The sequence below is a fragment of the Chrysochloris asiatica genome, unplaced genomic scaffold (genome assembly GCF_000296735.1).
Source record: "Chrysochloris asiatica unplaced genomic scaffold, ChrAsi1.0 scaffold00007, whole genome shotgun sequence".
Lineage (NCBI taxonomy): Eukaryota > Metazoa > Chordata > Mammalia > Afrosoricida > Chrysochloridae > Chrysochloris > Chrysochloris asiatica.
The window spans coordinates 26447983-26460826 of record NW_006408525.1 but is presented as its reverse complement, the minus strand read 5'-3'; the positions used below and the strand labels follow the sequence as shown (position 1 = coordinate 26460826).

Genomic DNA, 12844 nt, shown 5'->3' with positions numbered 1-12844 from the left:
TCTTTCTTTCAAGAAATATCTTCTGTTCTTCTAGCCGCTCCAGGTTGGTCTGCTCGTCTTTTCAAGTGGAAATTTCCCATCTCTGGAGATCTAGATGTGGTTCAGGCTTCTACCTATAGTCTTGTGTATTGCAGAGGCTCCACAGGAAGCCTCCTTCACTGGGCACGTTGTAGTCCCAGTTTAGGTATTCCAATCAACTTGTTTATTCTTGTAGTAATCAGTCGGATTGCCTATATTGTTTTGTATTTTTTCTGTCGGTCTTTCTTTCAAGACGTATCTTCTGTTCTTCTAGCTGCTTCAGGCTGGTCTGCTTGTCATTTCAATTGGAAATTTTCCACCTTAGAAGATTCTGGATGGAGTTCAGGATTCCACCTATGGTCTTATGTAATGCAGAGGCTCTGCAGGAATCCTCCTTCACTGGGCACGTTGTAGCCTCATTTTTGGTATTCCAATCGGTTATAGGCAGAAGATGGACTTGCAAGCTTTCTATGGTGATATTTCTGGCTATTCTTTTCTCTCCCCCTCAAGTGCCTATTTTATAATGGTATGCCAGGGAAACCAAGATTCAAAAGACAGGCAAGCATCTTAACATTATTTCCCCTCTTTTCCCCATTCCAACTATGTCTTAATCCCTGTATCCCAGAGCCCTGTTGTTCCAAGTCAGCCGAGGCATCTTGCTGCAGCTGCCATGTTGACAATTCCGGGATGTGTCCTCCACAAGTTTCTTTTATAAGTAAGGCAGGGACTTGATTATAAGACTTGACTGGCAGGATAAAGCAGGTCTCTGGGTGTAGTCTTCAGACCTGCAGCATTGGCATCAGCTGGGCACCTGAAGACTGAGCTCTGCCAAGCAATCGGAAACTCTGGGAGTTGTGCTAGCCCTCTGGATGATTCTTATGCTAAAGTTGGAGTACCACTAAACAGAGGTTAAGTAAAACAAAGTAATTCAATAAAGTTGAATTTATTAAAATACACTGACATTTCTAATTGATTAAAACAACAACAACTCATGCTGTAGATTTCCCAGCTATGGAGATGAATTGAAGACAGGCATATTCTCATTATTCAACTTTTTCTTTTTGCATCATAAAGTAATTTTATTTTTTAATTAAGAGTGAGACATGGAACAAAAATGAGGCTTCATCTTCCAGAATCTAAGGAACCAGATGGAGACATATGACACAAACATTAAATAGAAAAGTAATAATTTAAGTGAGTATGTAACATTGTAGTAAGATGAATTGCACAGATAAATTTTCTATCGGAATTTAAGGATGTTGAACATAAGCCAAAGTTTGAACCACCCAGGGGAACCCGTTCCAGAGGTATAAAGGTCACCTGGGTCATACACACACAGAGATGTCCCATTTTTCATTGCTCAAAAATGACCCATGACAGATGATACACTATGAGATGGTCATTGAAAGAAATGTATGCCAAGAAATGTCCAGATCCCACCCTACTTAAGGAAGACTGATTGAACTCTGCAATTCCAAATGCAGAATATCACATGATAAGCTTCCGTGGAGGAAGAAGAGTGTGGTCTATAAAATGCCAGCAATGTGTAAATTAGGAGCAATTGGAGATGGGAATTAGCATGTACACATATGGAATGGAAATTTTTGTTTCCAACAAAGTTAAGTCATTAAGGAAACTGAGAATTACTTCTATCAGTTAACAAAAACGAGGACAGCATGTTGACAACAGACCCTATTAGGACTGTGCCAGAAGGAGACATCAAACTCAAGAACCTCACTCTCCTGGAAACACCCTCAGAACCTCCACCCTCTGACACCATGGTCAACTCCTGTTGTGGCTCCGTCTGCTCTGACCAGAGTTGTGGTCAAGGCCAGGAGAACTGCTGCAGTCCCAGCTGCTGCCAACCCACTTGCTGCCGCCCCAGCTGCTGTGTGTCCAGCTGCTGCAGGCCCCAGTGCTGCCAGCCCACTTGTTGCCGACCCAGCTGTTGCATCTCCAGCTGCTGCCGCCCTTCCTGTGGTAGCTCCAGCTGCTGTGGTTCCAGCTGCTGCCGCCCCTGCTGCTGCCTCCGCCCAATCTGTGGCCGAGTCTCCTGTCAAACCACCTGCTATCGCCCAACCTGTGTCATCTCCACCTGCCCCCGCCCTACCTGCTGTGCCACCCCTTGCTGCTAATCTCTGCTTCTCATCTCTGTAAACCAGACTCTGAATGTCACAAGTCATACAAAACGGATTGTAGCCAGCCAATGACCGAGGACTGGACTTGTAACTACAGTCTCCCTTCTGATTGGGCATTCGGAGTTTGCATCCAGCTCTTTTAGAAAATGGCTGATGTAAAGCATTTATAGAATAATTTTGACCAAGTCCTAAATTCATTTATTTTTAGACTAGTGATGTTTTTATTGTAAGTCTACATTGATTGCAAAGGAGCTCTGGTAGCGTAGTGGTTACAAATCGGACTGCAAACCTCAAGGTCAGCAGTTCGAAACTACCTGCTGTTCTGTGGGAGAAAGATGAGGCTTTCTGCTCCCATAAAGATTTACAGTCTTGGAAACCCTGTTTAGGGTCGCTTTGAGTCAGAACCGACTCGATGGCACTTAACAACAACAACATTGATTGCAATGAGCTCATATTGTGTCCATGTGTTCTTAATAAACATCTCCATTTTGTTAGATTGAAATCCCCGATTTGTTAACAATTTGGTGTGTGTTTGTTGTTGTTGTTGTTGTTGTCAGGTGCCATCGAGTCAGAACCAACTCATAGCAACCCCATGCACAGCAGAACTAAACAATGTCCGATCCTGGGCCAACCTCACTACCACTGCCACACTTGAGTCCATCAATGATACCACCTGGCCAATCCATCTCGTTAGGGGTCTTCCTCTTTTTCTCTGACCCTCCACCTTACCCAGCATGATATCCTTCTCCAGCGACTGTTTCCTCTGGACAATATGTCCAAAGTATGAGAGACAAAGCTTAGCCATCTTGGCCTCCAAGGAGCACTCTGGCTGTACTTCTTCCAAAGCAGATCTATTGGTTCTTTTGGCAGTCCATGGCACTTTCAGGATTCTCCTCCAACACCACAACTCAAAGGCATCAATTCTTCTATGATCTTCCTTATTCACTGTCCAGCTTTCGCATCCATATGAGGTTATTGAAAATACCATGGCTTGGGTCAGGCGCACCTTAGTCCTCAAGCTGACATCTCTGCTCTTCAATACTTTAAAAAGTTCCTGTGCAGCAGATTTGCCGAATGTAATACATCGTCTGATCTCTTGACTGCTGCTTCCGTGAGTGTTGATAGTTGATCCAAGAAGAATGAAGTCCTTGACAACTTCAATCTTTTCTCCATTAATAAGAATGTTGTTTATTGGTCCAGTGGTGAGTATTTTTGTTTTCTTGACATTGAGATGCAGCCATATTGAAGGCTGTGCTCTTTGATCTTCATAAATAAATGTTTCAAGTCCTCCTCACTTTCAGCAAGCAAGGTTGTATCATCGGCATATCACAGGTTGTTAATGAGTCTTCCTCCAATCCTGATGCAACGTTTTTCTTCATAAAACCCAGCTTCTTGTATTATTTGCTCAGCATACAGGTTGAATAAGTATGGTGAAAGAACACAACCTTGTCGCACACTTTTCCCAATTTTTAAACATTCAGTGTTCCCATGCTCTGTTCAAACAACTGCTTCTTGGTCTAGATACAGATTTCTCAGAAGTACAATTAAGTGTTCTGGAATACTCATACTTCTCAATGTTGTCCATAGCTTGTCATGATCCACACAATCGAAAGCCTTGGCGTAGTCAATAAAGCATAGGTAAACATCCTTCTGGTATTCTCTGCTTTCAGCCAAGATCCATTGGACATCAGCAATGATATCTCTTGTTCCATGGCCTCTTCTGAATCCAGCTTGAACCTCTGGAAGTTCTCTGTCAATGTGATTGTAGCCATTTCTGTATTACCTTTAGCAAAACTTTACTCGCTTGAGATATCAAAGAGATTGTCCAATGATTTCTGCATTCTGTTGGGTCACATCTCTTTGGAATGGGCACAAATATTGATCTCTTCCAATCAATCAGGTTTACTTGTCTATTAATGACAACAGCTATTTTGCTCCAAATGCAGGAAAGCAAGTAGAGCATGAATAAGAGTATGGGCTCTTGATTCAAATTACTTTTGTTGGAATTGAGACTACCTGTATGACATGATGAAAATCATTTAACCTCTCCAAGCCTCACTTTTATTTCCCTGTGGAATGGGAATATTACAAGGGGTCCTCAAAAAGTTCATGAAAAATTCTATTACCTTTTCATTCAATTTTTCCATGAACTCTCTGAAGCCCCTTCGTACATTGTCTTCTTCAAAGTTTAAAGACATTATCTAATGCAATATACTTAGCACTGGGCCTGACACTCAATAAATACCACTTTTATAGTTATTGAAGCATTACTTTTGGTTAGAATATTATCTTAGACGTGGTCTTTTCAATAACCTCATATGCATGTGAAAGTTGGACAGTGAATCAAGAAGACTGTAGAAGAATCGATGCATTTGAGTTATGGTGTTGGAGGAGAGTATTAAAAGTAACCTGGACCATCAAAAGAGCAAACAATCTGTTGGAAGAGTACAACCAGAATGCACCTTAGAAGTCAGGATGGCCAGACTCAGTCTCTCATACTTCGGATATTATTATCTCATACTTCAGACCAGTGCCCAGAGAAGGATATTATGCTTGGTAAAGTGGAGGGTCAGTGAAGAAGAGGAGGAGTCCCAACAAGATGGACTGGCACAGTGACAACAGCAATGGGCTCAAGTGTAGCAATGATCATGAGGTTGGTGCAGGACCTGGCAGTGTCTCGTTCTGTTGTGTAGAAGGTCTCTATGAGTTGGTACTCACTCGACAGCACCTGACAACAACAACAACAACAACAACAACAACAACTGTTCTCTTTGACAAAACATCAAGAAAAGTGTAGATCATTGTTTCACTGTCCACTATAACTCAAATTTTTGAGTCGTATTGTTGTTGTGTTTAAGTGCCATTGAGTCAGTTCCGACTCACAGTGACCCTGTATAGTTTTTCCTTGGGATTTGAAAGTACACTTTGAGTTGAACATGAAGAAATCTCAGTTTCACCTGGCTCCATTTCTACTTTCAGAGTGTTCCATCATTGAGTGTGCAAATTCTGAGTGTAATACCTAGCTCAAGCCTCTCTCTCTTCCCCCCTCCCTCTTTTCCTCCCTTCCTATCCTTCTAAATATGAGTCTCTGTCAGAATACAAAATGGACCTTCTAATCCCAAATCTCTGGAAATTATGAAATCCATGGCAACTTTTCCATAAGACATTTAAAAATTTTATTCATACTATTCAAACTTTTATCATTTCCATATTGAAATTTCTTCATCATTTTTGTCTCATATTATCCAAGTCTTCTCCTTTCCTGATGATTTTACTCTCCCATTATGGGCTGTCGTCACTTCGCTTGGTTGGAATGATCCTACTTGACTGAGAAAGCTGTTTCACAATACATAAAGAGAATATCATGTTGATACGGATAGAAGGGTTTTGCGTTTTAATTCAGGAATGAAAGCATATTAAAAACAACTTAAAGTTTTACATTTCATGCATTAGTGTTTTATACATTTTTGTTGTGTGTGCAGTTGAATTGATTTCAAGTCATAATGACCACATAGGACAGAGTAGAACCATCCCATAATGTTTCCTAGGCTGAAGCCCTGATGGGAGCTGATCGCCAGGTCTTCACCAGTAGGCTCAAACCACTGACTTCCAGTTAGCACTAAAGCATTTAACCATCACACCACCAGGGTTTCTCATAAGTGGTGTCATATTTCTGAATAACTAAAGAAGTGTAACTAATTGTTGACTGTTATTTTTTCTAATTAAAAAAAGAAAGTTTTTAGATGTCAAGAGCCAAAATGGATAGACACTGACAAAAAGTAAGCTTCACTCCAACATAGGTTTCATGGATATTCTTAGTATATCATAGAAATGCCATGCAGACATTTTCATCTTCACCCTTTCCAACTTATTCTAAATCATTCTATAGGGTTGTTGTTGTGAAATGCCAATGAGTCAGTTCTAAAACATAGAGACCCTGGATAGGGCTTCCAAGGAGTGGTTGATGGGTTTGAACTACCGGTCTTGTAGTTAACAGTCCAGGGTGATCATCCTACAGTGACACACCAGGACTCCATTTCGTAGAGCCTGTCTTTTGGTACACCAGAATCAACACATCTTTTATATTTCTATCTGTTTCCCTTTACCAACTGCTAATTACAGGATACAGACTCTAGTTTTAACACTGTGTTTATTGGCTAGAGCTGAATCAAAGAATATAAGTTTATATTGTCTTTCTCAATGTTAAATAACACAAAGCTTATAATTTCCTGTTTTTACAACAAGACCTGGGCCATGGCAGAAACAAGATAAAAGAATGTTTGGGTAGTAAAGAGAATATTTACAAAGATGTGGACAGTGTCGAGGGAACGCAACAAGGAAAAGCTCACTACCTAGGGGTCATAACAGCAAGGAGTAGCTTCCCCTAAGGTTGGGAGAATATACAGTGACTTGGGTGAAGTGACTAGAGGGTGGCATGAAAAACAGGATTGCTATTTACAAATATCCAATGTACAGTAGTCAGAGAAGGATTACCAAATAAGCATATGGTAAGAAACATGTAAAACTGTTCACTCTAGATTAGTAAATCAGCACAAGTAAGCCTGTGATCATCTTGCTTCCTGGGTACTCTGCCCTTTGTCAGGGACTATAAACTTAAAAAGAGGCTTTGATTTTGTAGAAAGATGCTGTGGGGTTGGAAGAGAGATGCCAGAAGAAGCAAGATCACTGATGTGAAAACATGTGAAATTGTTCACTATAGATTAGTAAGGAAGCACAAGTAAGTCTTTGATTACACTGCTTATTAGAAAATAAATATAATTGCTTATTGTTCATAAATGTAATGTTTGGCATCGTAGTCTGATCGTAAAAGCTTACAACTGGCCATCTAAGAAGCAACTGTTCATCTCTTCCCATCTGGAGCAAAGGAGAATGAAGAAAGCAAAGACTCAAGGAAGCAATGAGTCCAAAGGACTATTGGCTCACATGGACCACAGTCTCCTCCAATGGAGCCTAGAAGAGTTAGATGGTGCTCAGCTACCACTACCAATCACTCTGACCAGGATGACACAGAAGGTCCTGCTAAGGGTGAATAAAAAATGTTAAACAAAATTCAAATGAAAAACAAACAACAAAACCAAAAACCAGACTTACTCATCTAAAGGAGACTTGAGAACCCACCCCACCACCCCCCAGACTATTGCCCTAAGACAACCTTCTAGTTTGAAACTGTAGACACTCTCAGATGCCACCGTCCTGCCAACTAATAGAGGAGCCTATAAAAGAAACAATAACACCTTAGAAAGTCAAGTATCAGAAACCAAAAAGGGCAACATTTTCCAAAGATGACCAAAGATGAGAAGGCAGAAAGGGACAGGGAAACCTGAGGAATGGAAACAAGCAAGGACCTCTGGGAGAAAAGGGGGAGAAGGGACACAGTGTGGGGACTGCGGCTAATATCACTGAGGAATCTGTATGTGAGTTATTGATTGGAAAATTAATTTGCTATATAAACTTAAACCTAAAACACAATAAAAAGTTCCCAAACAGAGAAAACCCTTTAGCCTAGGTAACTTTATGGGGTAGTCCTACTCTGTCATGTGAATCCCTATGAACCAACTACCAGCATACACAAACAACAAAGTGATCCTAGGGGCTGCACTAGCAGTCTGTCTTGCATCAGGATTAACCAATGGCTTCAATCCAACCTCACAGGATTAGGAATCAGGCTTCCAGCCCTGCCAGTTCACTTCAGTCAGCCACCTGTTGGAAGTACAAATTTTTACCCCAGATTCACTGAATCAGAATCTACATTTAAACAGGTTTCCCTGTAGTTCACAACACCAATGGATTTAGTTTGGGGGTTTATAATTCAGGAAGATATTACCACAGGAGCTCTGGTAGCGTAGTGGTTACGAGTTGGGCTGCTAATCTAAGGGTCAGCAGTTCGAAACTACCAGCTGTTCCGTGGGAGAAAGATGAGGCTTTCTGCTCCCATAGAGATCTACAGTCTCGGAAACCCTATGCAGGGTCACTGTCAGTTGGAACCGACTCCATGGCACATAACCACCACCACTCCCAAGATGTTACCATGGGTTAAAACTGGTTCAAAGGTACATGAGACTTTCCTGTACTTGTTTGTACAACTACTTTGAATCTATAATTATTTCGAAGTAAAAACTTTTTAAAAAGATAGAAATGAGGCTAATTGAAGATGAAGGGAGCACATTTTTATTTGTTTACCATGTACCTTTGTCACCTTGAATCTTTATGATAGTATTAATAGTTTGGCATTATGATCCTTTAATGAAAAGCCATTTTAGATCAGTGGTTTAAGCAATGTGCCCAAGACCACAGTTAGTTTACAGTAGAGTCAGAAATCAGATCTAACACTGTCCAACTCTGGGCCTACAGCAGGTGGGCTGGTAACACACAGACTGGCGACACTGGGGTCTTTTCTCTTCTGTGAGGTCTGTGGCTTTTCTTTATACTGTGCTGCCACTATTCAAATAGGCTTTATACAATTCATGGGAACTGCAATCTACAACTGTCAGGTTACAGGTTTAGATTCCAAACCTTTTCAACCATTTCTAATTACTGCTGCCAGACTCAATTCTGGTCTGGATAAAATATCATTGCTGTTGTTGTTGTTAAGTGCCATCTAGTCTGTTCCAAGTCACAGCAACGCTGTGTAGGGTTTCCAAGGAGCGGCTAGTGAATTTGAACCACCAATCTTGTAGTTCAAACAGACCTTGAGATCTAGTGCTTTATCCTACAGCACCATACCAGGACTCCAAAATCATATTGTTGTTGTTGTTAAGTGTCCTCAAGTCGGTCATGACTCATAATGACCCGATATAGGGTGAAGGAGCTCTGGTAGTGTAGTGGTTACGAATCAGGTTGCTAATCTCAAGGTCAGCAGTTCAAAACTACCACTATTCCATGGGAGAAAGATGAGGCTTTCTGCTCCCATAAAGATTTGCAGCCTTGGAAACCCTGTGCAGGATCACTATGAGTTGGAACTGACTCCACGGTACTTAACAACAACAAAATTGGTTTCCCAATTGAGTGGCTGGTAAGTTTCAACCACTGATGTTAATGAGTGCCAGTTTAAATTTTCTATTGTAAAGTGTCCTAAGAACATACAGTCCTATGTTGTGCAAGGAAAAAAAAAAAAGAATATTTCAATGACAATTAATAATGAGAGATGAGAAATTTTAGTGCCTTAGAATGCTTAAAGGTTTTATTGGTAAATATCAAGCTGTTTCACATGGGAAAAAAATCTTAGAAATAATACAGAAAAGAAATATTTGAAGACTCCTATATTTTGCATCAGAATTGGGAATTCTAAAATAAATTAACACAGTATCTCACTGAAAATTCTGATTTATTAATCATGTTTCTACTAAAGAGAATCAAGGGAGTGATGATATCGAGACCAGCCATTTCTAAACCAGTCTCTTGGTCCATTTGTAAGTTTATGGACTCAGGAAGCGCCGCATGTTTTGTTGAATAGTCATCTCTGCCTGGACTGAGGATGAAACCAAGGACACTCAACAGCAGGAACCACCAGAGCAGGTGGGACGGTAACAGGTTGTTTGACAGCAGGTGGTCTGGCAGCAGGAAGGACGGCAACAGCTGGAACCACAGCAGCTGGGACGGCAGCAGCTGGAAATGCAGCAGCTGGGCCTACAGCAGGTGGGCTGGCAACACACAGACTGGCAACACTGGGGTCTGCAGCAGCTGGACACACAGCAGCTGGGACGGCAGCAACTGGACACACAGCAGCTGGGACGGCAGCAACTAGACACACAGCAGCTGGGGCGGCAGCAACTAGACACACAGCAGCTGGGGTGGCAGCAGCTAGACACACAGCAGCTGGGGCGGCAGCAGTTAGACACACAGCAGCTGGGACGGCAGCAGCTGGAAATGCAGCAGCTGGGCCTACAGCAGGTGGGCTGGCAACACACAGACTGGCAACACTGGGGTCTGCAGAAGCTGGACACACAGCAGCTGGGACGGCAGCAACTGGACACACAGCAGCTGGGACGGCAGCAACTGGACACACAGCAGCTGGGGCGGCAGCAACTGGACACACAGCAGCTGGGGCGGCAGCAGCTAGACACACAGCAGCTGGGGCGGCAGCAGGTGGTCTGACAACAGCTGGGGCTGCAGCAGGTCTCCTGGCCTTGACCACAGCCCTGGTCAGAGCAGACGGAGCCACAACAGGAGTTGACCATGGTGTCAGAGGGTGGAGGTTCTCGATTTGCTTCCAGGAGAGTGTATTTCTGGAATATGGAAGTCTCTTTACTACACATCCCCTTTTATACCCTTCTGAGGGAGCTGTTTCCTTGTTATTGTTTATTTTAATAAGTAAGCAATTATAAAATAAGGCAATTATATTTTCCAAGAGGGTAGAAGACATTGTTTTCCTTGCCTGATGTGTTTGGATTGGTCCCAATGGCTCTTCCTGAATCACATATTATCTATCTTCCTCTGTGTGTATCATCTTGGCTCAGATGTTGATTAAATATTGTAAGCTGGAAGGGTCAACTCTCAGCCCATCTGCTCTTTTTCCTGCATCATCTCCTGCTCTTCCTTGTTAGCATCATCTGTGTTTAGAGACACTGCACCTTCTTACACAGACTCATTGTCATGGAAGTGTGACATGGTATGTCACTCTTCCTCATGTGGAGACCATGAATTTCACATTATTCCTTATAGAAAAAGAAGCCAGATGCATCCATAACGAAATCTCAGAAGGATGGTATGTTAGTATGGAAACGCAAGGTTAAGATCCACCATGTGGTCAGTTGTAATTAATAATCATGGGCTACCCTGGAAGAATCCCCAGGACAGCTGGACCTTTTTCTCATCCCTTTTCTTGACTTGAAAATATTGTCAGATTTCCTCTTTTTAAAGACCAAATATGAGTATGGAATGAAATAACCATCAGGGATCACTGGAATTGGTAATATTGTTTCCTGAAAATATTATATGTACATTATTAGAGTATAAATGTATACTCTAATAAATAAGCAATTATCAAATAAGGTTTGATATATAATATACATTAAATGTGTATTTTATGTATATTTTAATGCAAATGTAAATATTTAAACCTTGAGGTTATACACTATAACCTCGATTATATAAAAATTTATAGAAAGTATTAATGTAATCATTGGAAATCCTAATAGTAATGATCTCTCATTGGTGGTATTATGGAAACTTTACATTTCCTTCTTACATGTTTTCCCTGCTTTTTCTATGGTAATTTTCTTTTATTTGGTAAACAGAACAAAATTTTCAAGGAAACTTTTTCACGCCACTACCATACTTGGAAAGGAGCCGGGGTGGTGTAGTGGGTTATGCACTGGACTGCTAACTGCTCATGGGAACACAGTGGCTCCATATTGTAATCACTGGACTGTGAACCTCAAGGTCCCAGCCCACCAGCCACTCCATGGGAGAAAGAAGAGGCTTTCTGCTACAGAGAATATTTGTTATCATTGTTGTTATTACGTGCCTTCCAGTCAGTTCTGATCCATAGCAACCCTGTATAGAGTTTCCAAGGAGCAGCTGGTGAACTTGAACAGCTGATCTTGTGGTTCAAACCGACTTTGCAATCTAGCACATTAATCCACAGTGTCACACCAGCCTTGGAAACCCTATATATATATGGGTGGGAACCAACTTGACAACACTTTACAACTTTGGAAACCCTATGTAAGGAGCCCTGGTAGCATGTGAATTATGAGCTGCACTGTTAACCACAAGGTCAATAGTTTGGATCTACCAGTCACTCTGAGGGAGAAAGATGAGGCTTTGGGGGCATATCACCACCACCACCAAACCCTATATAGGGTTGCTATGAGTACTCGATTACAGTGAGTTTGATTTGGTTTGGGGAATCTTTATGGAAACAGAATGTCACATCTTTCCCACAGATTGGCTGCTGGGTTTGAACTGCCAGCCTTTCAGTTAGTAGCCAAGCACTTAGACACTGTGCCACTAGGGCTCCTAGATGCATGTACGAAACTATATACTCTACCTCATTTCTCACGCTCATATAAAGGAGTCTACTTTCCTTTTTCCTACCAGCATTCCATCTGTTTGAACAGGTATTTCTCCACTAGGATCTGTACCCATCAGAAGTTCTCCCAAATTCATATCAAGGAAACAGACAAGTGAGACTGACTTGTCCATATCACGTGGTACTATAGAGCCTTATGCTGAAACCAAAGACAGAAACACACATGGTGACTCATTTGGAAGGAAACACCAGGGGATTTGAGAAAAGGGAAACAACTAATTTCTATATATTTGGAAAAATACAATGATAGAATTTACTAATTGTACTTGTAGTCATATAAACAAGGAAATAACCTTTTCATAATCACAGAAGTTCCTCAGTAGAGTATAAAAGGGAGCACAAGGAAAGAGGTCTTCAAAACTTTAGACATCCACATTCCCAGAAACACACCCAGAACCTCTATCACTGACATCATGGTCAACTCCTGTTGTGGCTCCATCTGCTCTGACCAGGGCTGTGGTCAAGGCCAGGAGAACTGCTGCAGCCCCAGCTGCTGTGTGTCCAGCTGCTGCCGCCCCAGCTGCTGTGTGTCCAGCTGCTGCCGCCCCACCTGCTGTGTGTCCAGCTGCTGCCGCCCCACCTGCTGTGTGTCCAGCTGCTGCCGCCCCACCTGCTGTGTGTCCAGTTGCTGCCG

General features: G+C 41.9%; 2 protein-coding genes across 4 annotated transcripts in view; one reads left to right on the top strand and one right to left on the bottom strand.

The window, feature by feature from the left end:
* LOC102834091 (keratin-associated protein 4-12-like) overlaps positions 1–12844 on the top strand; it is a 26660-nt gene that overhangs the window by 12986 nt on the left and 830 nt on the right. Inside the window, exons 1-2 of one of the 2 annotated variants that reach the window (XM_006832612.1) lie at positions 1797–1998; positions 12676–12844. In XM_006832612.1, the coding sequence (XP_006832675.1) occupies positions 1797–1998; positions 12676–12844 (371 nt within the window). Of the gene's footprint in view, positions 1–1796; positions 2154–12675 lie in introns of those variants that run through there. The other variant, XM_006832611.1, reaches the window with a different exon arrangement.
* On the bottom strand, positions 9668–10354 carry LOC102834998 (keratin-associated protein 4-11-like). 2 transcript variants are annotated; one of them, XM_006832615.1, is made up of 3 exons: positions 10239–10354; positions 10014–10142; positions 9668–9887 (listed from the first exon to the last, which is right to left on the bottom strand). In XM_006832615.1, exons 1-3 carry the CDS (start codon positions 10352–10354, stop codon positions 9668–9670), a joined length of 465 nt encoding a protein of 154 aa, XP_006832678.1. The 2 variants fall into 2 exon arrangements, with proteins under 2 accessions (XP_006832678.1, XP_006832677.1); XM_006832614.1 differs by having other exon boundaries at positions 9668–10072; positions 10151–10354.

Bases quoted from the DNA above. Each gene is read 5' to 3' on its own strand.
- LOC102834998 (XM_006832614.1), bottom strand. From the start codon at position 10,354: ATGGTCAACTCCTGTTGTGGCTCCGTCTGCTCTGACCAGGGCTGTGGT. The intron at 10,073-10,150 runs GTGTCCAGTTGC...GTGTGTTGCCAG, and splicing joins GCTGCCGTCCCAGCTGCTGT to CCCACCTGCTGTAGGCCCAG.